General features: G+C 45.9%; 1 protein-coding gene across 1 annotated transcript in view; it reads left to right on the top strand.

Moving 5' to 3' along the window:
• Window positions 1-22,636, top strand: part of LOC144145810 (core histone macro-H2A.1-like) — a 40,796-nt gene that overhangs the window by 2,970 nt on the left and 15,190 nt on the right. The window contains exons 3-5 of the mRNA XM_077677570.1: window positions 8,541-8,828; window positions 10,820-10,915; window positions 16,130-16,220. Coding sequence (XP_077533696.1) covers window positions 8,541-8,828; window positions 10,820-10,915; window positions 16,130-16,220 — 475 coding nt within the window. The remainder of the gene's footprint in view (window positions 1-8,540; window positions 8,829-10,819; window positions 10,916-16,129; window positions 16,221-22,636) is intronic.

The raw sequence follows: 22,636 nt of genomic DNA, 5'->3' as shown, positions 1-22,636 counted from the left end.
TTTCTTATGCCCGCTTTGAATGGTAATCTGAAACTTCTCTCCCAAAGGGGATTTCGTGTCGTGTGCTTACTGACCGAAGTTTTGAAAAAGTTTCCACTTTGTTTCATCTTTCACAGTTTATTCTATTGCAGAGTAAGCATGAAAATCGCATCGCAGAAACGAATCAGGCTTCAAAGGGCCAGGATGAACCAAGCGATTGATTGGCCGAGTGGTACAGCGCATAGGACTAACAACTACCCTGCCCGGCCTCAACTGGGTTGCGATGGCCGAGGCGACACGTGGGCTGCCGGCGAGGTGGAATAGGCCTACCTAACGTGTCCGATTGGGTCCTGAGGGCGCAAATGAGCCGCGTTTCGCCGCAACCCCTCCTCTCGGTTTTCCATCTTTTTTTTTCTCGAAGCGCACATGCCCGCTTATAAGGCACCGGGAAAAAGAGGCAGGCTCCTTTGCGAGGAAGAGCGACGGCAAGGCAGTTCATGCCCGTAAGGCTGCGAGTCGACACAAGGTGTGACATAGCTCGCGTGCAGCTAAGGGTCGCGCTCGTGGTAAGAGGAAAAGGGTATCTAAAGGATCCCCACTAGCTAGACAAACATGCATAACGCAAACAGTAGCAGAAATGGAAAAAAAAGTGATGCAGTTACGTAGAACTTGCTGCTGGGCTAGTTGGTTTGTACTACTCGCAATAAAAGCCGTAGCGCCAATCCTGTCTGGCTGTCTTGTGTTCTGCTCTCTGCGCTAACTTTTATTGTGAGTGTTACAGTAGCATTGGGAAGAGGACTCGACGACAAGGCAGTAAATCATTCTCGGGGCCTTTCTTAGGACCTGGCAAGAACAGTCACTACAGTTGACTCTCGATAATTCGAAGTTGCGTAATTGTAATTTTCATTTAATTGGAAGTGGTGCTCTGGTCCCGGCAATTTTACATGCAATTCAAAGGAAGAAATCGCTCGGTGATTTGAAACAAACCCATTATATCAGTTAATTAAAAGTTATTTAAAATAAAAAGCATTTCTCGATGCAAAATCTTAAGCCGGTGATTTGAAACAAACCCATTATATCAGTTAATTAAAAGTTATTTAAAATAAAAAGCATTTCTCGATGCAAAATCTTAAGCCTCTAAACTCTGCTGTGTTCGCACCATTGCAACCGAGGCAGCGCACAGTCGATAAGTGGCAGTTCAGTTGAGACTCGCGCCAGCGTACGCATCCCCCTCTCTTTTCAGGTACTTAACCTTCTTTGTTGTGCACAGCTCGGTGTGAGCAGTTTGCATGGTGGAGGGCACTGCAGGTTTCAATTGTAGCGGTAAGTCTCAACTATGAGGGCAGCCCGCTCGAATTGCTGACGACAGTCAAGATTCCGAACAAAACAAGGGAGATGTGTTGCGGACTAGTTACAATGCTGTTGTGCACTTTTTTTTTTTTTCAATTAGAAATTTGGTCAATTGGATGTTTTCTGTGGTCCCTGTGGACTTCGTATTAACTGGAGTCGAGTGTATATTGAAGGTTGGTCCATCTCTGTTCTCTTCCTTCCTCCTCCACTGCACATAAGTATATCATGAAATTTTAGACCACACGCATTCTTGTTTGTCACACCACCTGTTTTTTTAATATAACCATTACGACGCTATTGCCCCTATTCTCCTGAATGAGAAGCATGCTTCCAGGACATGTCCAAAGGAAAAAATCCCAAGAGCTACGAAGTTATTGTCTCCTTGAATTTGTTGTCATTTTCTTTCAGTTCTGCTTTTTGTTAGTTTGGCAGGCTTTCAGCACATCGTTTGGTGCTGGAAGGACTACGATGGTTCCAAATGTGTACTGCACGATAATGCCAGCTAAAGCTAGAAACTGTTGTGACCAAGTGTAAGGGAATGCAAGAGGGCAGTGCTTTGCCTGCTTTCAGTACGTAGTGTATTAGTTGACAAATCTGCCTTGGCAACTGTATTCAAAAGCTCTACAATCTGTCTCAAATTTTCACTTTCGGGCGCAGGCGGAAATTTAAGCCAGCTTCGACTCAACCAAAGCATGTTGCAATAGCTGGCCACTTCATGATTTCGTGTGCAGTTATCGCAAAGCAAGTATTCGCCCAAACTCTCATCATGCATTCAGATCTGGCGTTATGAAACCACAGTCATCATTATTGTGAAGCATGGTGTGTACCTCAATCGTCCACATGGCTTTATTGGTGATAGTGGCATGACAAGCCTTTTGAAGGGATAATTTGTTGCCAATTATTTCATCTTGCGTTGAATGTGATGGCCACTGGTGCTGCTTGGCTACTGCCCTGCATTGACGTTGCTCTAAACATAATTTATGAACTAGCAAATCCGTAGGCATTACTGATCACTGCTAGACCTGCAGTGTGATTCGGCGGCCTAATTTTAATGAAAAGCAGCAGGAAAATAAATCCTGTCTACTTCAAGTATCCAGCTATTCTTTCACACAGTGAGAATGAGACTAAAAGCGTTTTAACAAGGAACAAGGGAAAGAACAAGAGATGGCACCTGGTGTCGTCTCTCTTTCTTAAAGCTGCTGATCAAAGTGCTGCAGCTGCCACCCTGCGAGGCAGCATAGGCGCGAAGCAGCTCCCATGTCTAAATCTCAAATATTTTGTAAAAAAAGATGCAGTACCCTGGCAGCAATGGGAATGCAAGGAAATAATTGTCTTCTGTTGAGAAATGTGCCAGTTCTGCAGAGGTAGCCTTTTATGCAACTTGAAGAGGCAATGAGGACAAAATAAAACTTTTTATTTGAAAGATCAGGTGTTTTATAGTGCTCCCAGCACTTTTCTGGCAGCAAACAATCTTTTATTCACTGAGGAATGGCACAATTCAAGCCAAATTTTCAATTCTAGTGCCAAATGGTGTGTTTCATCACATCAGCGATGACGTAGCCAGGGCAGATATTTGAAACGAATGTTAAGAGTACTGACACGAAATTCGTTACTCCCCCCGCTCCCCCCCCCCCCCCTCCTGCTGTTATGATTTCCTACTAATCATAGAATGGCACATAGGACGGTTGATTGCAGAATAAATAATTATTTACAGCCTCATTTATTTGTGCCAGTTATGGTTCCGACAAAATGAACACTGAGGCGGCTGCCATGACAGGAGGGCGCTCGTGACGGGACTGTTCTTGTCGCGCCACTGCCAATCTGGAGACTTGCTCCCACCCAGACTGACCATGGCCTCCACCATACCCACAAACCCGGGCAGTATGACGTCGGGCCTAAAACCGTGATGTGTGTGATACACACGGCTTACCAGCGCGCACCAACTGTATCCAGTGTGTCTGCTACGTCACATATCACACACGGCTTACCAGCGCGTACCAACTGTATCCAGTGTGTCTGCTACGTCACCGGAGCCCTGACGTCGGCAGTTTGGCACCAGGAGCAAATGACGTCATGCTCACCCGCTGTGAGCGTTCTCGTGCGCGCAAATAAACTGAATTGAAATATGTTATACTGAATGTTTACTGTTGAAACTTGTATTGAGATATCACCTTATACAAAGGAAGCCTTTTACATAGTTATCTAAGCTTTGAAATTTCGTGTCAGTACTCCTTTAACCCTTTCTGTCCCAGTGATCCCAAATGGAATTACAGTGAAAATTTTTCTAAATCTTCCTAATTTTTTTGCCAAATATTCACAAACTGCTGCTGGATCCAGAAAAATTTAACTTGTACTTATAATTGAGAAAACTTGGTAGCGAGAGCAATTGTGTTCAAAAGGGGCAGTTCTAAAAACAATTTTTTTTTTACAAAACGGCCTGAAGTCTAAGCTGTCTGGTTTATTAGACTTCTTCACCCGGGGCTACAGAACATTTCAAGCCCTGCTAATTGCTCTAGTAAATAATTTTTTTTTTTTTAGTCACTCGAGTGCATAGAGAACGAAACCAAAACTACTAGTTTTTTAAGGGGGGGGGGGGGGAATTGTCCTTCAAGGATGAGCTTTGTGGTATACATCACCATTGTAATGTTTTAGCAGCGCTGGACGCTACAAAGAAAAAGCTCCAGTAAACACGAAATTATGACGTCGAGGCTAAAGAACCAGAGGTCCTAGTGGTATTCCCAGGCTTGTAAATCTAAATATTTGCACTGTAGAGCTCATCTTTTGCTTGTAGGCTCATGGGGTCATAAAATTTAGGAAAACTGAAAAAAAAATTTCTGCTCAAAATAATATTTTTAACTGCCCGATGTCCTCGGTTATTGGTCTCGTTAATAAATCCGTAATTACTTGCACTACCAGCTTTTTTTAGTTTGTGGGCTTAGGGGAGTCGTAGAATTCAGAACCCAGAAAACATTTTTGTGCTTGAAAAAAAAAAGTCCCGTCTTCAAGGGTTAAGTAAGCTGACTAGGGCTGCAGAGGACGATGAAACACCTTTTGTTGCTTCGTTTTCTGGCCTGCTGTCCACACTGTTTTAGATGCAAAGCATCTCTTAGTCGACCCTCTGTCGTCCGGCGTCCGCACCTCTCCTCCTCGTCCCCCTCTCCACACCAGCTGTGATAACGCCGCTCGGCTCGTCTCGTGCTGGCTCAGGAAGACACCGGCAACACTGTTTCTCCAGGAGCCCTAACCAGCTGTGCTAACGCCGCTCTCCCCCTCGCTGCTCGGCTCGTCTCGTGCCTCTGAAGACAAGGCTGCACAGAGGAGAGCTCGCGACGCTGAACGTAAACGGCAGCGTCGCGCAGTGGATTCCTCGCTTTGAGAACGGGAAGCCGCTTTGAAACGCCAGCGGCGAGTAGCTGATGCAGATGGCGTTCGGCAACGGGACAATGCTTCGGAACGCCAGTCCGCGCTTCGAGAACGAGAAGCCGCAAAACGTTCCCCACTACTCAATAAATAAAGAAGACATTTAATACGCTACTAGACATGTCTTTACTCTAGCAACCAATTAACACGCTGCTACTCCACTGCTTTGCATCCCCTCAGGGTTCCCACGTGGGAATATGGTGTTTTTTTTTTTTTTACTTAATTTCCACTTGACTTATTTTTGTTGCGGATTATAGTATGGTGGGTTCAGATAAGTACACCAAAGGGGTGCCATCAACATTTTTTTGTTTCAGTATCCTCGCCACGGAATTGGCAATATTTTAGTGAGAATCAGCATAGTGGGTTTAATAAAACAATATTTACCCGCCGCGGTGGCTCAGTGGCTAAGGCGTTGCGCTGCTGAGCATGAGGTCGCGGGTTCGATTCCCGGCCGCGGCGGCCGCTTTTCTGATGGAGGCGAAAAGCAAAAACGCCCGTGTGTACGAGATTTCGGCGCACGATAAAGATCCCCAGGTGGTCAAAATTAATCCGGAGCCCTCCACTACGGCGCGCCTCATCGCCTGCGTTGCGTCGGCGCGTTAAACCCCACAATCAGGTCATCATCAACTGTTCATTGGAAGTTAAATAAATAGGTTGAATGTGACCTGATTTTTCTGAGTTCAAACAAAAATATTGCAATACATTTTTAGTTTTCTAGAATATTCAGTTATTGAGAGCCATTTTATGTAAATATCGTTAGAATTGATAAACATAGTATTTGTTAAATGACTTCGGAAGGTGGTCCTTTTTTTTTTTTTTACAAATTCTAATTTTTTTGCTGCACTTTTACAAAGCAGTAATTTGAAAATTTTCTTTTTTAGAGCAATGAGCAAGATATGAAGTGTTCAGTGGTCCCTGGAGTTAAAATTTTTTTTTAGAAGTGCCACTTTCGAACAAAATTGCTTTTGTCACTAAGTTTGCGAAATATTTGCACAAAAAATATAAACATTGCGAATTCAATCTTTCTGGATCCAGCAGCAAAGTTAGCAAATATATGGCCATTTAGAAAAATGCCAAGCAATGTCGAAAGTAGCCCTGCCTGATCGTGTTCTAAATATTGTTTTTTACACCATGTGGTTTCTCACTCAAATAATGCTAGTTTCATGGTGAGAATACAGTGTTGTACTTAATATTAAAGTTTCACCTCAAACAAAAAATGGTCATGGCACCACTTTGGCTGTCCTTATCTGAACACACCCTTCACTATCGTTTAGTGACACATCAATTATGCTCAACAAACAGGGTCACGTTAGACAATGTTACTTATGCCAATCGGCCAGTGTCGTGTGAGACAACGCCAAAGTGCCAGACCTTTGTGCAGCTATTACAAGCATAGTGCGCGCAGCAGGCACCGATGCTTCTATGTTTTTGTATGAGTTCATAACTTCCATTGCTTACCCCATCATTCTTACTGCTGTAAGAAGGATATGCATTAAATTTAAGTGCATATTGCTCTTTCTGCAAGCTTATAAGCCTTGCCTAACTTGCGTTTGCTTTTTCCCGGCCATAGCGAATCACACGGCTGCTTAATACGCCATAGGTTCTTGTGCGAGAAATGAGCTAGTGGGTTGCATGTTCATTCTTTTGTTCCTAATTATATAGCTTGTTTTAGTGAAGTTTGCGTTTAAAATTGTGTCAGTGTTATCAGGGGTGAGACAGCTGCGCATATTGCGCACTTTTGATACAAATCTGCTTTCTTGCTCCAGGCTGCTCCAAAAACTTGGAAAATTGCAGAAATTGCGCCAAACTGCTCCAAAACGGTCCGAGAGCCAAGAATTTTAACGCTCCCGCCAGTTTCAGTGGGGGAAAATGCTTACTGACGGCATAATTTTCCAGCACCCCCAAGGTGATCCTGTTTGTAAAGGTTTAATTGATTGATCATACAATATAAGTAAAGGTTTAATTGATTGATCATACAATATAACACCCGCATAAAATTGTCCCCAAGATAGTTTTTTCGAAGGTCACCATGTCGGGTTGCACGTTATATTCTGTGAGTTTTTTTAAGTTTTCCCATGGAAAACAATGGCAAAGTCCTGTAGAACAAATACGTATGTGTACTCAGGCGACAAACTACTGGTGAATATTGATAAAAAGACGGCAATTTTCGGAGCGCCGTACATCTCCAGAACGACATTACTGGGCGCTGCCATCTTGGTGTGGTGAATATTGGAAAACATGGCCGTTGGGAGAAGCAGTTGCTCGTGGTTCAGGCAGAGTGCTCTTCGCCGATTTCTACTGTGGTTTTGGTTATGGGGGTGGCTGGGTTTTCATTTAGTCGTTTGGTCTGTTGAGGGAAGTTGTGTCGCTCGAAGAACGGGAGTTAATCAAAAACAACATGAATTCGCTGTGTTTCGGCCTTGAGTGAGAGGCGCGGTGCGTGCTTGAAGTGAAATTTCGGACTCATTGCGGTGTTATAATAAAACGCTGAGTTATTGCTGCCTTTGACAGCGAGGCTTGCGAGTGGCGGAAATGGGACGATCGACACTGCAGAAGTGGCGGCGCAGGCTACATCGCTGCAAAATGTTGAAGTAGTGGCCGATAGTGGGACGGGCTATTATTGCACGCTAGTAATAATGGTTTATCTATCTGAAGGGAAATTTAATGCCAAGAGGGAGGTGGCTAAACATACCAACATTATTCAAATTGCGATCGTAGTGAATGTGCACCTTGGGGATTGAAATGGGAGGGCTGGTGGGGTGCGAAGATTGTCACCTTGCTTTGCGCAACTTTTGCCATGCCTCTACAATTGTGTGTAAAGCCGAGTCTGGGATTACAAAAATAATAATTTCAGCGTTCACATGATAATGAAAATGCCTTACAATTGCTTAGTTTTTCGACTCGATGTTTTCAACGGCACTCCATGCTATCTATGCATAGAGCCTAAGAATTTATAAATGGCTTGTAAAAAGGTAGTGCAGTTCGTGCCTTGTGATACTCTAGTAGAAAAAACCTCATTGAAAGGCTGTCGCAGTGTTATGTATGTTGAAAACCCATTACTAAGTGCACTCCCCCCCGAGTTGCCAAAAATTTGATTTTTAGGCTCCTAAGGTGACGTGATAAATGTCATCATTCTGCTCCAAATCAAGGTTCTTCTGCGCCAAAATCGAGATTTCGCTGCTCCGAAAACTGCTCCCAAATCTGATTCAGCTGTGTCACCCCTGGTGTTATTCTAACGAGGCAATCTTTTGAGTGAACCAAACTTGCATTGTGTTTTCGTGGCCCTTTTTTAGCCACATACATATCACACGCTTGTACCTTTTACCAGGTGCAAACAAACCACACAGTCACCAGTGGTTCTAGACCATCATACTAGCAACACTGAGAGTAAATGAAACAAATACTGTTTTTATCAGATCGTCGACTTTGAACTGCATATCGTGGCATCTATAACCTCCCTAGGTCTCGTGACCTGTCTCAAAACAAACAAGGCATCATAGATTCCTCATTTTAATTGTGGCTCTGTCCACCAACCTCCATAGTAATATGGATTTTATTGCAGGTCCCGTGTTAATATTCTATCAGCATTTCATGATTGTCATGCCACTCTTTGTCCGTCGGCTTTGTGCCGAAAACCCTGAATCATCATGACTTGATTCACAAACTCCCCGTGGTTGAGAAACATTGTCTAGTGGCTATCACCTGGACCAGGTTTTCAGTGCAAGGTTGTGTTATGTGAATGTTTATGGCCAGGGGAGCATTGAAGCATCTTGTGTCTTCGACTTTCGTAGCTGCTACGTGGTGTGCTGATCCCATCTGGTGGGGTGAAGCCCGGCATCCAGCCGGAGCTGTTCATTCGCAAGAAGGGCGGCAAGATCATCTCTACTCTTCCCCCCCCGCCGCCGCCCCGGCCGGTCGTGCTGCCCCCTGTGAAGCCCAAGGCCAAGCCGGCTGCTTCTGTGCCAGCCATGCCACCCAAGAAGGCGGCCACTGCAGCCAGCAAAAAGCAGCTGGCTCCGGTGCAGACATCCCCATCAGTGTCGCCCTCGAAGGAGAAGGGCAGGGCCCCGAAAGGCAAGGTGGGTGGTCTGGTTGGTGGTTTTGCGTGGAACTTGGATGTGCTGTCAAACACTGCTGAAGTGAGATTCGTGCACTCTACGAATCGAGCTAAGAGATCAGTGTGGCTGAGTTTTTTTTTAACAGTGCAGCGAATTGGGTCATGTTGGCAGGTGAAGAATATGAGGCACGTCTAAAGGCTGCAGGCTGTTGATTGGTGGGGTGGGGGAGCTCTGGCTTTAAGACCACCACTTTGAGAGGCAGAAAGTGGTTAAATAGGTGTCAAAGGTAGTTATGCTATAACAGGGTTTGCACAGGTCCTTGAAAACCCTTGAATTCAGAAGTGTCAATTTCAAGGCCTGGAAAGTCCTGGAATTTTTAAATGGTCCTTGAAAATCCTTGATTTTTCTGGAGAGAATCAATGGCCCTGTCCTCTCACAAGAATTTAAAATATTTGTCGTGGATTTTAGGTGTTAAATGCAAAGATAAATTGTAATGATCAAGTTTCACTGTATTGCGTGAAAGTACAAGTTTGGTGGATTTTCAGTATTACGAGGCAACATTGGGAGCAGTCACTTCCCAATCCAATCCGTCAGGATGCAATCCAGTGAAAGCAGGCTTCTGTTCTCTATCTTGCATCTTCCATCTAGTCTGTGGACGCTCGCTCATTGCATGTGTGCTGTGCCTCATACGCTCCATCTGCGTTTGCTTTTACGTGCAAATGGTGGATGTGTACATAGTTCGTCCTGCCTTGCAGCAATACTTGCTGATTTAATTTCAACTGATACTCTTGCTGACAAAGCAGGAGATACAGGCAACATTGACCAAGTTTTGAAATCAAACAGCCTCAGCAAACACAAAGGAAAAAAAATACCAACCATCAGATAAAAAATAAAGCTGGGGGAGCATTCACGCACCCGTTAGCGTCTGTTAGCGGCTATCTAAATGTACAATAATATGTGCTTAGGTATTGTGCAATAAAAGGCTGTTGGATTGTGTTAAAAAGTTATAAATAATCTCAGATAAAACATTAGATGGGGACCTTGAAAATGTGTTTCCTGGTCTTTGAAAGTCCTTGAAAACCCTTGAATTTTTGCGTTTGAAGCCTGTACGAACCCTGTATAAGTGTCTGGGCAGGTTCTTTGACTCTTTTAATGCCACACTTTTTATGGGAAAAGTCCCAAACCTGTGAATCTTGAGTGAAATTTCGGACTCATTGCGGTGTTTAAAACGCTGAGTGTTTGTTGCTTTTGACACCGAGCTTCCAAGCAGGGTCGGCGCAGGCTACATCGCTGCAAAATGTTCTAGCCGTGCCCGATGGTGGGACGGGCTAACACCACTCCACGCTATCTTGCATAGAGCCTAAAAATTTAAAAATGGTTTGTAAAAAGGTAGTGCAGTTTGTAACTTGTGATACTTTGGTAGAAAAAAACTTTATTGAAAGGCTGTTTCAAAGTTACGTATGTTCAAAACCGATTAACATTAAGGTGACATAACTGATCAGCATGACATAATAAATGTCGTTAACTGCTCCAAACCAAGGTTCTTCTGCCCCAAAATCGAAATTTCGCTGCTCCAAAAACTGCTCCCAAATCTGATTGAGTTGTCTCTCACCCCTGCGGTGACACCATAACTGCATATTTTTTTTTTTTTACTTTTTTTATTGTGCAGCAGAACGGCTATGCATAATTTGTATAGCAATGGTCCACAGTTCTGAATACCCACATAACATGAATGCTTTTTTAGCTCTCTTCACGACCCCTTTAACCAACCGGAAGCCCAAATCAATGACGACGCTGAGCTAACCGAATCAGCGCATTCAGATGACCCAGCCATAAACTAATAGATAGAAAATGATAGCATTGCATTTGGTTAGCTCAGCATTGTCATAGATGTGGACTCAGTGTGATTGGACTGTGGACTAGTTATTGGAGAAAGCTTCGTGTTTCAACCATCTTTCTTCCAGAAATGGGCGTGAGATTTTTTTGTACAGGTACGTTTATACTTTTTGCAGGATGCATCTGGGGGAGAGCTGCACCCATCTGTCACCACGCTGCCTGAGAAGAACGTCACCGTGCTGTCTGAGAAGAAGCTGTTCCTGGGCCAAAAGGTGGGGGCATTCAACTGCATGCATGACGGATGTTCATTTTATGTGATGCCTTCTCGTAGAACTGTGTCGTGTTAGGAACTACGCTGCAGTGGCTGCCTCCCTAGTGCAGATGAAATGTTGGGTCGAAACAACCGTGAAAACAGGGGTGAGGCTGCTGCCCAGTTTTAATATAAATCCTTTTTCCTGCGCCACCATGCTTCAAAAACACAAAAATTGCGAAAACTTCACCAAAATGCTCCAAAACAGCCTGAAAAGCAAGGATTTTGACGCTCTCGTCACTTTCATTGTGGAATGGGGGGGGGGGTGCCGACTTTACAATTTTTAAAATGCACGTTTTATTTTCTGTACGTTTCTAAAGGTTTATTGTCGAAAACTATTGCAAATTGCCATAGAAAAACACTTCTGTCAGCTGAAGTGACAAACTGTGCAACATGGCAGAAAAAAAGCAGCAATTTTTTTGGTGCACTGTGTCTCCGGAACACCACCACCAGGTGACACCATCTTGGTATGGTTAGATTGGTCTTCCGCATTCCGGTCGGTTCTTTTTTATTTTCTCGCAAACGAAAGAAAACGATAACTTAGGGGTGGAACAGCTGTGCCATTTTGCGCCAATTCGTCCCTATTGTGCCAAACTCGTTTATCTGTGCCGCAGAGCCGAGTTGAGTCGTGTTTTGTTTTAATGTGGTTATGGCTTTGGTTTCATCAAGGATGTCAGCGGCTATAGAAGTTGGCTTTTGCTTCGCTGTAAGGCCGCTGTTGCCTTCTCTGCCTTCACTTTGAATTTGTGTCGCATTTGCGCGGCTTTGTTTGCCGCTGCCGGCCGCTGCGCAACAATCAATGTAAACTGACCCTAGGTGAGTGAAACAATTTTGTGTTGCATTACAGACAGACAGAAAGCTGAATAATATTGTACAAAGGTAGCTTATGGGGCCTGAACATCAATTTAGTCGACCATTTTTCACGAGCATAGCTGCATGTACAGTTAAACCTCGATGTAACGAAGTCGGTATAATTCGTAATTTACTTCGTTACATTGAAATTTCGCTACATTGAAATTCGCGGTTATAATGAAGAATTCATCCCGTGAAGCGTTTCCTGAAAAAGAAAACGTGGCGCGCATACACGGCCGGCGCACTGTTTCTGTTTCTATCGGTGCTTAATCGTCTACGTGGGCATCAGCATGATCCGCATGGAGCGTTTTCTTCCCGCAAAAACGCGCCCCGCAAGCCACAGGCGCGCTGACGCAGCCGCGGAGACCACCCGCGCGATGCGGGTAGCTCCAGCGACCGATTCTAACCGCTCGCTGAAACGCAACTCGAGGGGCAAACGAGAGGGGGCATGCGAGAAAAAAAGTGGATAACGTGGGCGATATTTTCACTGTAAAACGTCATACGCGCCGCTTACGAGAGCGCCCATCAAATATCCTCCGCGGCGGTAAGCCTTGTCGTCTAGCCAGCCGGCATCCCCGGGCGCTTCGAAGCTCCCGCCATAGGGTGCGCGCCTCCCCATTGGCGAAACCATGGCGAAACTGGTCAGGCTCCTCCCACTGCCGCGCGCAGCGCGAGTCACTTCCCGCCGCCGGCACGCAATCGCAAACGCCGGTGTGAAAAAAAAAAAAAAAACCGCGCGTGCACGGCTTATAAAGATTCACAAATGCTTGCTGGGACGATGAAACCCAACAAGCATGAGCGAACTCGAACTAAGTGCAAAGCGGCGGTATGCGGCAGCGGCGGCAACGCCAGAGGCGATTAGGCTTACCACCGTGGAGGATATTTGATGGGCGCTTTCGCAAGCGGCGCGTGTCACGTTTTACAATGAAAAGTTCGCCCACGTTATCCGCTTTTTTTCTCGCCTGCCCCTCTCATTTGCCCCTCGAGTTGCGTTTCAGCGAGCGGTTAGAAGCGGTCGCTGGAGCTACCCGCATCGCGCGGGTGGTCTCCGCGGCTGCGTCAGCGCGCCTGTGGCTTGCGGGGCGCGTTTTGCGTTTTTTCAGGGAGAAAACGCTGCGTGCGGTTCACGCTGATGCCGATTAAGCTTCGACAGAAACAGTGCGCCAGCCGTGTATGCACGCCACGCAGTTTGTAGGCAAGGGGCTTACTCAGACTCCGTGGCTGGCTGCATCCGCGGCATTGGGCGACCCGTGTCGCCGTTCGCGTTTTATTGGGACCCCATTTCGGCGCTTGCGTCTCCCCAAATCTACTTCTACAACTTAAATTTCGTGCCTAGTTCTCCATGAAACTTCGTTACATTGAAATTCCGGCAAACGGGACTTCGTTACACAGAGGGTGAAAATACATGGTGTGCATACACTTGAAGTTACAAAAAATTCCGTGGTTCGTTACATCGAGGGTTTCGTTACATTGAAGTTCGTTACATCTTTCGTTACATCGAGGTTTAACTGTATTGAAAAAACAGGCTCTTGGACGCTTTCGCCCTGCTTGTCAATTCGGTTCGCCTTTTTGTGAAGTAAATACTCACTTTCGCCTGTGAACGTTGGGGTTAGCTTTGTTAAGTGCCTTATAATTATGCTATTAGTTATGCCTTCTAACATCCTCTATGTAGTCTACAACATGCCAACATTTGTCGACCCTTGCAACCACGTGATGGGCGAAGACAAAGCTGGGTGATTCCACAAGAGAACGAACATGCGTGCACACGTGCATTTTTTGTTTTTTCCCATAGTTTTATGCATTATGCGCAAGTAAGAGAACACCTTAAATTTCAATCCGTTTTCCTCTGTGTGTGTACTTCTCGAGAAAAAAAATTTGCAAAGGTAGTGCGGGTGACGTGCGATTTCCGGCAGCTGCAGTTTTTTCAAACTTAGGGGCTTTGCATACAGCAAGGTTTGATTGTTCTGAATAATCTTTGTTTTGAAACAAAAATTACAAACAGGTCAAAACAAATTGTGCGCTCTGCTGTGAACAAAGAAATACGAAAAAAATTGTTCAGTCGCGCCAGGCGCCCTATTGTCGCTAACTTTGACACCTCCTATCACCATGTCTAACTGTGACCAATTGCAAGTGATAGGTACTGTCGATTTGTGAGCATATTTGTAAAATATCTCTTGTCTATAAAAAATATAAATACACAAAAAATACTGCTGTGCTTTTTTTTTAACGCGTAACTTTAAAAAAAATGGTCTTGATTTCCTTCAAAATTGGGGAAAAGGGACTTCTCAGAAGGGTCATCAATACTGCTGAAAAACATGTTGCATCATTTTGTTTCTACCGAAGGTATAAGTTGGAGAAAAATGCGTTCGACGCACATCTCCATGCGGTGAGATCCTTTACTGCCGATGCTTTTCTGGCTTCGCGCTTTGATAAACAAAGTGTGTTCGCATTCTGCAATCACACCAGGGACTTATCAACTTTGGCTTTCAATCGTGCCAAAATGCTGACGCCTACAAGTACCTGAATTGCACAGAGGGTTTTTGCCCGCTATGTCGGTAAATGTCGGTGTTTTTCCGACATCGAAGTCAATTAGTTTTCTATTTTCATTATTTAAACTAGGGCTCCATCTTTAATTAAGTGCCCCATTTTTAACAAGTGGCCGGCATGGGGTCAGTTACGGCAGTCGACACACTAAGAAAACTCTTTGTTTTATTTCTTTGCTTTTTGGTTTTGCTAAAACAGAAGTTACGCCTGCAAAGGCGCGTTTTTCGGCGCGTCTTTGCCACAGGTGTAGCTATGTTAGTGCTTATTCAGTGAGACATCACGAATAAAAAGGATTAACAACGTAGATTTCTCTGTAGAAGTACTTCAAAGGTTGAACAGTTCCTGGTGTGGCCGCAAATGCGAACAGACACTTTGTTTATCAAAGCACAAAGCCAGAAAAGCAGCAACAGTAGCAGATCTCATGGTACGGAGACGTGCCTCAAACGGGATTTCAGCCGCTTATAACTTCGGCACAAACAAAATGATGAAGCATGTTTTTCAGCGGTACTGTTGACCCTTTGTCTCTATCTTCCAGCAAGTTTAAAGAGTAACTGTTCAGTATTACATATTTTAAATCTATTTTAATCTTTGCGCACACAAGAAAGCTCAGAATGGGTGCCCTTTCGCAGTCGGCATCAGCATGATATGGCACCATCCGCTTCTCCTGGCCCCTAACTGCCGACTTGAGGGCTCCCGTGACTCGCCAACACGCTGGCTGCGGTTGACGTGTGCTGTTCGGTCGTGTGTACACTTCACGGTTTTGGGGCTGACTTCATGCTGCCCGGCGCGTGGAGATGGTGACCATGGCTGGTCTGGGCGCGCGTCCACATCGGCTGTGATGTGACGAGAACAGTGACGTCACAAGCGCCCCTCCTGTCATGGCAGCTGCCTTGGTGTTCGTTTAATCGAAACCGAAACTGACACAAATAAACGAGGCTGTAAATAATTATTTATGCTGCTTTCGTAAGGGGGCACATGGGTCTTTGATCAAAAACTTCATTTTTACAATTGTGGTGATAAAAATTGGGGCACATATGTAGTTTTTCATTCTGATTGTAGATATAAAATTTGTTGTGTAAAACAATTACAATCATATTTATTTAGATTTTTATATTTGATTGTTTGACTGCTTTTGTAAATAAAACTGCTGGAGTGATGCATCTGGACAGGGTACCAGTGAACTATGCACAAATCAAGGAGTGGAATAAGACTAACGTTATCATTCTATCTGGTCTGTAGCAGAAATTTGGCTGTTGTGAAGTTGGAGCTTGGAAGACAAAACCGGTTTTTCAGGGTACCACATGTATTGGAAGAACAGAAAAAACAGGAAGCGCAACAGCTGAAGCATTGAAACAGCTGAAACTTTACTGAAGAGGGAATCCAGAGCCAGTGGTTGAAGAAAAAGAAATTCAAAAGGAGGGTTGCTCACCTGATAACAGCTGCTGTTGCCTGAAAAAAAAACAGGCAGCAAATGACATCACATACAGTCTTTAAAAAAACCGCAAAAGAAAAGATGCAGGATGCCCAAGTAATTGATTGTGCCATTGCTGAAAACTTCCAAGTGCTTTCTTGAGATACTTTTGTGTGTGTGCTCTAAGGTAGTGTGTTGTATGGTGATCTTTTATTGAGAAGATATTACAAGTGTGTTTGGGCAGTGTATGCCAAGTTCTTATTTTTGGTTTACCGTAAAATTAGTCATTTCATTGTTGAAGCTATTTTCTTTGGAGAAAATTGGCCGAATCCTAGAGTACCAAACCTTGTATATCTTGCATCTTTGCAGCTCACTGTGGTTCTCGGTGATGTGGCACACGTGAATGCTGATGCTGCCATCCACCCGACCAACGCAAACTTCTCTTTCACTGGGGAAGTAGGTCAGTACAGTTTTACTTGTCATAGTATCAGGCTTGCTTAGTGGGGCAGTTTTGCTCTGGCGTTGATTTGCTGTGTTTATTTCATTTCAAAACAGTTTTTCTTTTTTTGACATACAGTGAAAACCTGTGCCTTTTAAGTGGAGGACATGGGTATTAGTTTCTATTTCCCATGTTATTGCAAAAGCAATAATTGACAAATTAGGCGCAAAAGCCGGCGTCTAATACAGAAAACTGGCTCCTTTGAAAGCATTCCATAGAATACGTAGTGAAAGGTGATCATCAACACTAGCACATAGCAGATGAAGGGGGAGAATACGTAGTGAAAGGTGACCATCAACACTAGCACATAGCAGATGAAGGGGGAGAATACGTAGTGAAAGGTGACCATCAACACTAGCACATAGCAGATGAAGGGGGCTGAAGAACGGAGCCAAGTGAGTGCCGGACAAGCAACAAAATTTGCGAGCCGGACTGGTGATGCGTGACGTCAGAGGACGGTCCGGATCAGGGAAGCGTTCACACGAAGGATAAAGCGAGCAGGCGGCAGCGCAGATCGACAGCATGCGTACTCTTGACGTGTGGACTGTCTGCTTGCAGCGAAAAGGGTAGTGGCAAAGATGGAGGCTTGCCAAAAGCGCCATTGCATGGCTGTTGCGCAGCGATGGTTTAGCATTGGCAGAGCTTGACAAGAATGAGCCGCGTATGATCATGTACGTGCTGGGTGAGAACGCATATATGCAGGGAATATGAAGAGCCCACGTGTTATGGTTCTGTGCCTTTGAGCTTCTGCTTCCTTCGCTGTCGCTTCACCCACTCCACAGCGCATTTTTCGGATTTCCAACCTAGCTTCCCACATTGTTACGGGCTTGTGTCATTCTCATTTTGCTGGGCAGGCAGTTGCGAACGCTGCGATCAGTGTTCCGCCCATTCGTGCCTCTGGCTGACAAGTCAAGTGGCACTGGCTCGAAATTTTTGCACCGCCGTGCAACTGTGCCGAAACAATACACGTCCCGCGGGAACAGGGCCCAGGGGCATAACAATTTCAACAAACGAAGCGTTAAGGTGATCTCGATACGCCTGTTGCTCCAAGCAGAGAGGTATGGTTGCTCCACTATTCCAGCTTTGTGCGCGCCAAGAGCACAGTATTTTGCCGTATTCCCCCCGCCAGAATTGCAAATGGAAAAGAAGCCTCGCATTGTCAGCCCGGTCTGTTTGCAATAGTCATCGTATCACGTGATACGCATTCCGCAGTCTGAATCAGGGATTTTGCCTGCCAGTGAAACTGCCTTTACACGGCAGCAGGAATGAGCAGCGGCGCAACGTGTCAGAGACAAATCAAAGCCATGTGAGAACGTTATAGGAGCCATGAAGACAGTTTGTTTCATTGGAAAGACTGCTTTGTCCCGATAACCATGATACCAACTTCATCTCAAACTTCGAACAAATAATTGAGATATTAACTCTTTCCTTATGGCGCCATAGGCCATCGGACACAGAGTTCCGATGATTTCAAACGTCCCGCGAAAGCTAAAAACGGCGCTTGGCGGACAACTAACGCCATCTGGCGTATTTATTGACAACTGATTTTTCAGTTTTATTATGTTTTGTTGATATTTCGTGTGCAGAGACCACGCCAAGAGTGAAATTTGAACCCGCGATAGTGGCAAGTTGTGTGAAAACGGCGTCCGGTGTATTTGGGCTGTATTTATAAACAAAACGGGCTTCCTATCTGACGACTGCGGCTTTACACATTGATGTGTAGGGTCTGGACAACGTACGGTGGGGATATTTTGCCAAATGCGCCGCGTCGTATCGCGTTATCACCTTCGTGATAGCCTGGCACTCGTGTCAGATTACCGCTATGGAGCGATGCACAACACTTCTCAAGAGCGCTGGATTTTTTCTTCTTTTTTTACCACTGAAATGAAAAGGGTTTTGTGTCGGAACACAAAAAAGTGTGCTTGGATGCATGACTGACTTACACTCAAGTGGCTTCGAGGAGGGGCACAGCCGTCAGTCCGCTATTGTATTTATTCGAATGTAGGCCGACCCCGATTCTAAGCCGACCCCCGAAAGTCCGAAGGCGCGAAAAAAAAAAAAAACTTACCTCGAATGTAGGCCGAACAAAAAGGCGAGGTCAGCGTTCACAGAAAGAAAACACGTTTATTGAACATGAAGATGCGGTGCTGGAACTCAATCAGTTTCTCTTCAAAATCACCGGGCAACTTATGGACGATTGAGGTTCGACGACGGAGGCTAAAGCCGAAGTGCTTTATGAATTTCTGTACCCAGCCCCGACTGGCTTTGAAGTGTGCCCGTGATAAGCCTCGTTCCCTTAAAAGCACCCTTGCTTTTGCCTGGAGCACTTCCGTCATTACTGGAAGGGTAGCTGCTCGCTGCGTCTGAACGAAGTCAGCCAATGCCATCTCCATTTCATGGTGACTGCATTCTCGTGGTCCGGTGATTGCCAACCTCGTTGCGGCGCACGCAAATATCCTCTCCCGTTGCGTCCTCCAACGACGGACGTTTTTTTCATCCACGCCGAAGTCCCGCCCGGCTTGAACGTTCGACAACTCCGTGGCTAAAACAACTTTTCCTTTAAAAGCGGCACTATAATGGCACCGCTTCTTTTTGCGCTGTCAAAACCAAACGCCACACCGCTCGTAGGCCACTGTCCGCACAATTCAAAATGGCGGCCTATGGCCCTTAAGTGGCTACTGGCTCGTCTAGTAATAGCTACAATACTTTCTTTTCTGGGTGGCGCTAGCTGCGCGCTACTTCACTTGGAAATTGGCGCGTATTTCAAAATCCTCGAATCCAAGCCGACCCTGGAGTTTGATATATCAGTATTTCAAAAAAACTATCGGCTTAGATTCGAATAAATACGGTAAGTTGACGGGCCCACAAAAATACAAAACTTGGTGTACAGCGTTGATATATATATTGAATCATAGTCAAGAAATGTGGGAACAATTTGTATATCTTAGAATTCCTAAAATAATTTTTAGGCTCATTACAATCGCCTATATACATTGTGTGTATACTTTTTGTGCATTTTTTTTCTGATTATTTGACTAATAAACTAAGTAATTGTACCTTTCACAAAACTGCTGTTATGTGTTTGTAAGGGCAATCTATAAGATACAATTCCATGCATAGCAATGCTAAATGTGTCCACTAGCTCAAGAGAAAGAAATAGTTTTGTGAAGCACTCAAAATCTGCTGTTTTTCCGCCGTAACGAAAGAGTTAAAAAAAGAACGTGAAGCAGTGGCGACTCCCGAGCCACTTTCTGGCAACTTTTGTATGTCGCAGATTAGTGCTGGTGGGGTTGGCGGCCGCTGAACTGACTCATCGCGAAGGCACATGTCTAGACGATTGTAGTGGGGCCTCACTCCGTTCGATCGCATCACTTGAATGCTAATGTGAAATTGACACACTGAAAATTGTTTTTAGTACTGGCCCTTATGATGTCACTCCTGCCCCTAACACATCACTGTAGCGTAAAATTTTAGTTTTGCAATACTTCTTGTGTTTTTTCAGTTGAATAATGTCTTTGGTGGCTGGAATGGAACTGAGTGATGTACCGAGGCCTAGTTCTTTCAAGTTAAAGATTTTGTCTTCATGGCTTCTTTAAAGGGACACGGAAGTGATTTGTAAACATTGCGGGATTACTAGCGCAAATTGTAGTCCGGAGTCCCTAGGCCATGTTTCGACCACTCTGGGTGCATTTATGCAAATTTATTTAGTAGAAAAATCAATTCGAAAATGCTGTCCTCCTCTCTGCATCCTCGCCCATTTTCTGTGGCGTTTTCATGTGATGTCAAGAGGAAATGACTTGGCTTGACTGCGCTACTGCACGGCTCGCCGACCTTCCGACAGTCAGTAGGCCCAGTGTTTAGTCCGCCGGCTGCCGACGGGTCGTTGCAATTTGTTCGCTTGAAACTAAGCCACGACATGTTTGTGAATGGAAGAATGTGCCTTTCTTTACTTTGTTAGTTTGTGCACCGTATCTAGCTCCTCCAAGTCAAGGTTGCTGCACACAAGCGCACATGCGATGCTTCGCTAACTGGTACGCCAGTAGGAAAATCTAAGGCTACTTGAAAGCGGGAGAAGAGTCAGCGAAGTCAATACAGGTACTAAGGAAATAAAATCAACTGATACTTTTACCGTACAGCGTAAAACTAGGGTGCAGGAAGGACTTTTTTGCGCTGGGCGAACAACCACAGCGGTCAGCAGCACTACGCATCTGCGAACGCTTTTCCGTCTAAGAAATGCAATTGCTAGATGTGAGATATTGTGAAAATTTGGGGGGACGCTTACTGCATGAGAGCTATACAACAAATACAGTTAAACCTCGATGTAACGAAGTCGGTAAAATTCGTAATTTACTTCGTTACATTGAAATTTCGCTACATTGAAATTCGCGGTTATAATGAAATGTTCATTCCATGAAGCATTTCCTGCGAAAGAAAACGTGGTGCGCATACACGGCTGGCGCACTGTTTCTGTTTCTATCGGAGCATAATCGTCTACGCGGGCATCAGCGTGAACCGCATAGAGCTTTTTCTCCCCGCAAAAGCACGCCCCGCAAGCCACAGGCGCGCTGACGCAGCCGCGGAGACAACCCGCGCGATGTGAGTAGCTCCAGCGACCACTTCCGCTCGCTGAAACGCAACTCGAGGGGCACCCGCCACGGTGGCTCAGTGGCTAAGGCGTTGCGCTGCTGAGCACGAGGTCGCGGGTTCGATTCCTGGCCGCCGCGGCCGCTTTTCTGATGGAGGCGAAAAGCAAAAACGCCCGTGTGTACGAGATTTCGGCGCACGTTAAAGGAGTACTGACACGAAATTTCAAAGCTGAGATAACTATGTAAGATGCTTCCTTTTTATCAGGAGATATCTCCCAGCAAGTTTCAACAGCAACCGTTCAGCGAAACATATTTAAAATCCACTTTAATCTTCGCCCGCACGAGAAAGCCCAGAGCGGGCCGACGTGACATCATCTGCTACGTGGCCCAAACTGCCGACGTCGGGGCTCCCGTGATGAAGCTGACGCGCTGGCTGTGGTTGGCGCGCGCTGCTCGGGCGTGTGTACACATCATGGTTTTGGGACTGACGTCATGCTGCCTGAGCCTGTGGGGACGGCGAAGACCTCGGCCGGTCTGGGCGCGCGCGTGCGTTCGCTCGCGCGCGCTTCCAGAGAGGCAGCGATACGGCAAGAATGGTGACGCCATGGGATACATGCTGTCATGGCGGCCGCTCGGCGTTTTTTTGTCGAGACCGAAACTGGCACGAATAAACGACGCCGTAAATGAATGTTTACGCTGCGCTCGACCGTCTAATCTGTCATTCTATTAGTGGGCTGGTAGGCACGCATAGCAGCGAAAAAAACGTAACAAAAATTTCGTGTCAGTACTCCTTTAAAGATCCCCAGGTGGTCAAAATTAATCCGGAGCTCTCCACTACGGCGCGCCTTATCGCCTGCGTTGCGTCGGCGCGTTAAACCACACAATCAATCAAATCAACTCGAGGGGCAAGATTTAAAAAAAAGCGGATAACGTGGGCGAAATTTTCACTGTAAAACGTCATACGTGTCGCTTACGAAAGCGCCCATCAAATATCCTCAGCATCCCCGAGCGCTTCGAAGCTCGAAGCTCCCGCCATACGGAGCGCGCCACCCCATTGGCAAAATTGGTCAGGCTCCTTCCACTGCCGCGTGCAGCGCGAGTCACTTCCTGGCGGAGAAGCCGGCGGCGGCGCGCAGTCGCGGACGTGGGGTGTGAAAAAAACGCGCGCACAAGGCTCGTTAAGATTAAAAAATGCTTGCTGGAACGACGAAACCCAACCAGCATGAGCGAACGCGAACGAAGGGCAAAACGGCGGCATGCGGCGGCGGCGGCCCCGCAAGAGGCGATTAGGCTTACCACCGTGGAGGATGTTTGATGAGCGCGTTCGTAAGCGGCGCACGTTTTACTGTGAAAATTTCGCCCATGTTATCCGATTTTTTTTTCTGGCGTGCCCCTCACATTTGCCCCTCGAGTTGTGTTTCAGCGAGCGGTTGGAAGCGGTCGCTGGAGCTACCCACATCGCGCGAGTGGTCTCCGCGGCTGCGTAAGCGCGCCTGTGGCTTGGGGGGTCGCGTTTTGAGTTTTTGAGGGGAGAAAAGGCTCCATGCGGTTTACGCTGATGCCCGCGTAGACGGCTAAGCTCCGACAGAAACAGAAACAGTGCGCCAGCCGTGTATGCACGCCACGCAGTTGGTAGGCAAGGGGGCTCGCTTGCAGACCCGTGACTCGAGCTGCATCCGCGGCACTGCGCGGCCCGTGTTGCCGTTCGCGTTTTATTGAGACCCCTTTTCGGCGCTTGCGTCGCCCAAAATATACCTGTACAACTTAAATTTCGTGCCTAGTTCTTTATGA

This window comes from Haemaphysalis longicornis, unplaced genomic scaffold (assembly GCF_048455015.1).
Source record: "Haemaphysalis longicornis isolate Haplotype H1 unplaced genomic scaffold, Haemaphysalis longicornis Haplotype H1 scaffold_1, whole genome shotgun sequence".
Lineage (NCBI taxonomy): Eukaryota > Metazoa > Arthropoda > Arachnida > Ixodida > Ixodidae > Haemaphysalis > Haemaphysalis longicornis.
Note: the sequence above shows the minus strand (reverse complement) of the source record. Positions and strands in the feature narration are given on the sequence as shown.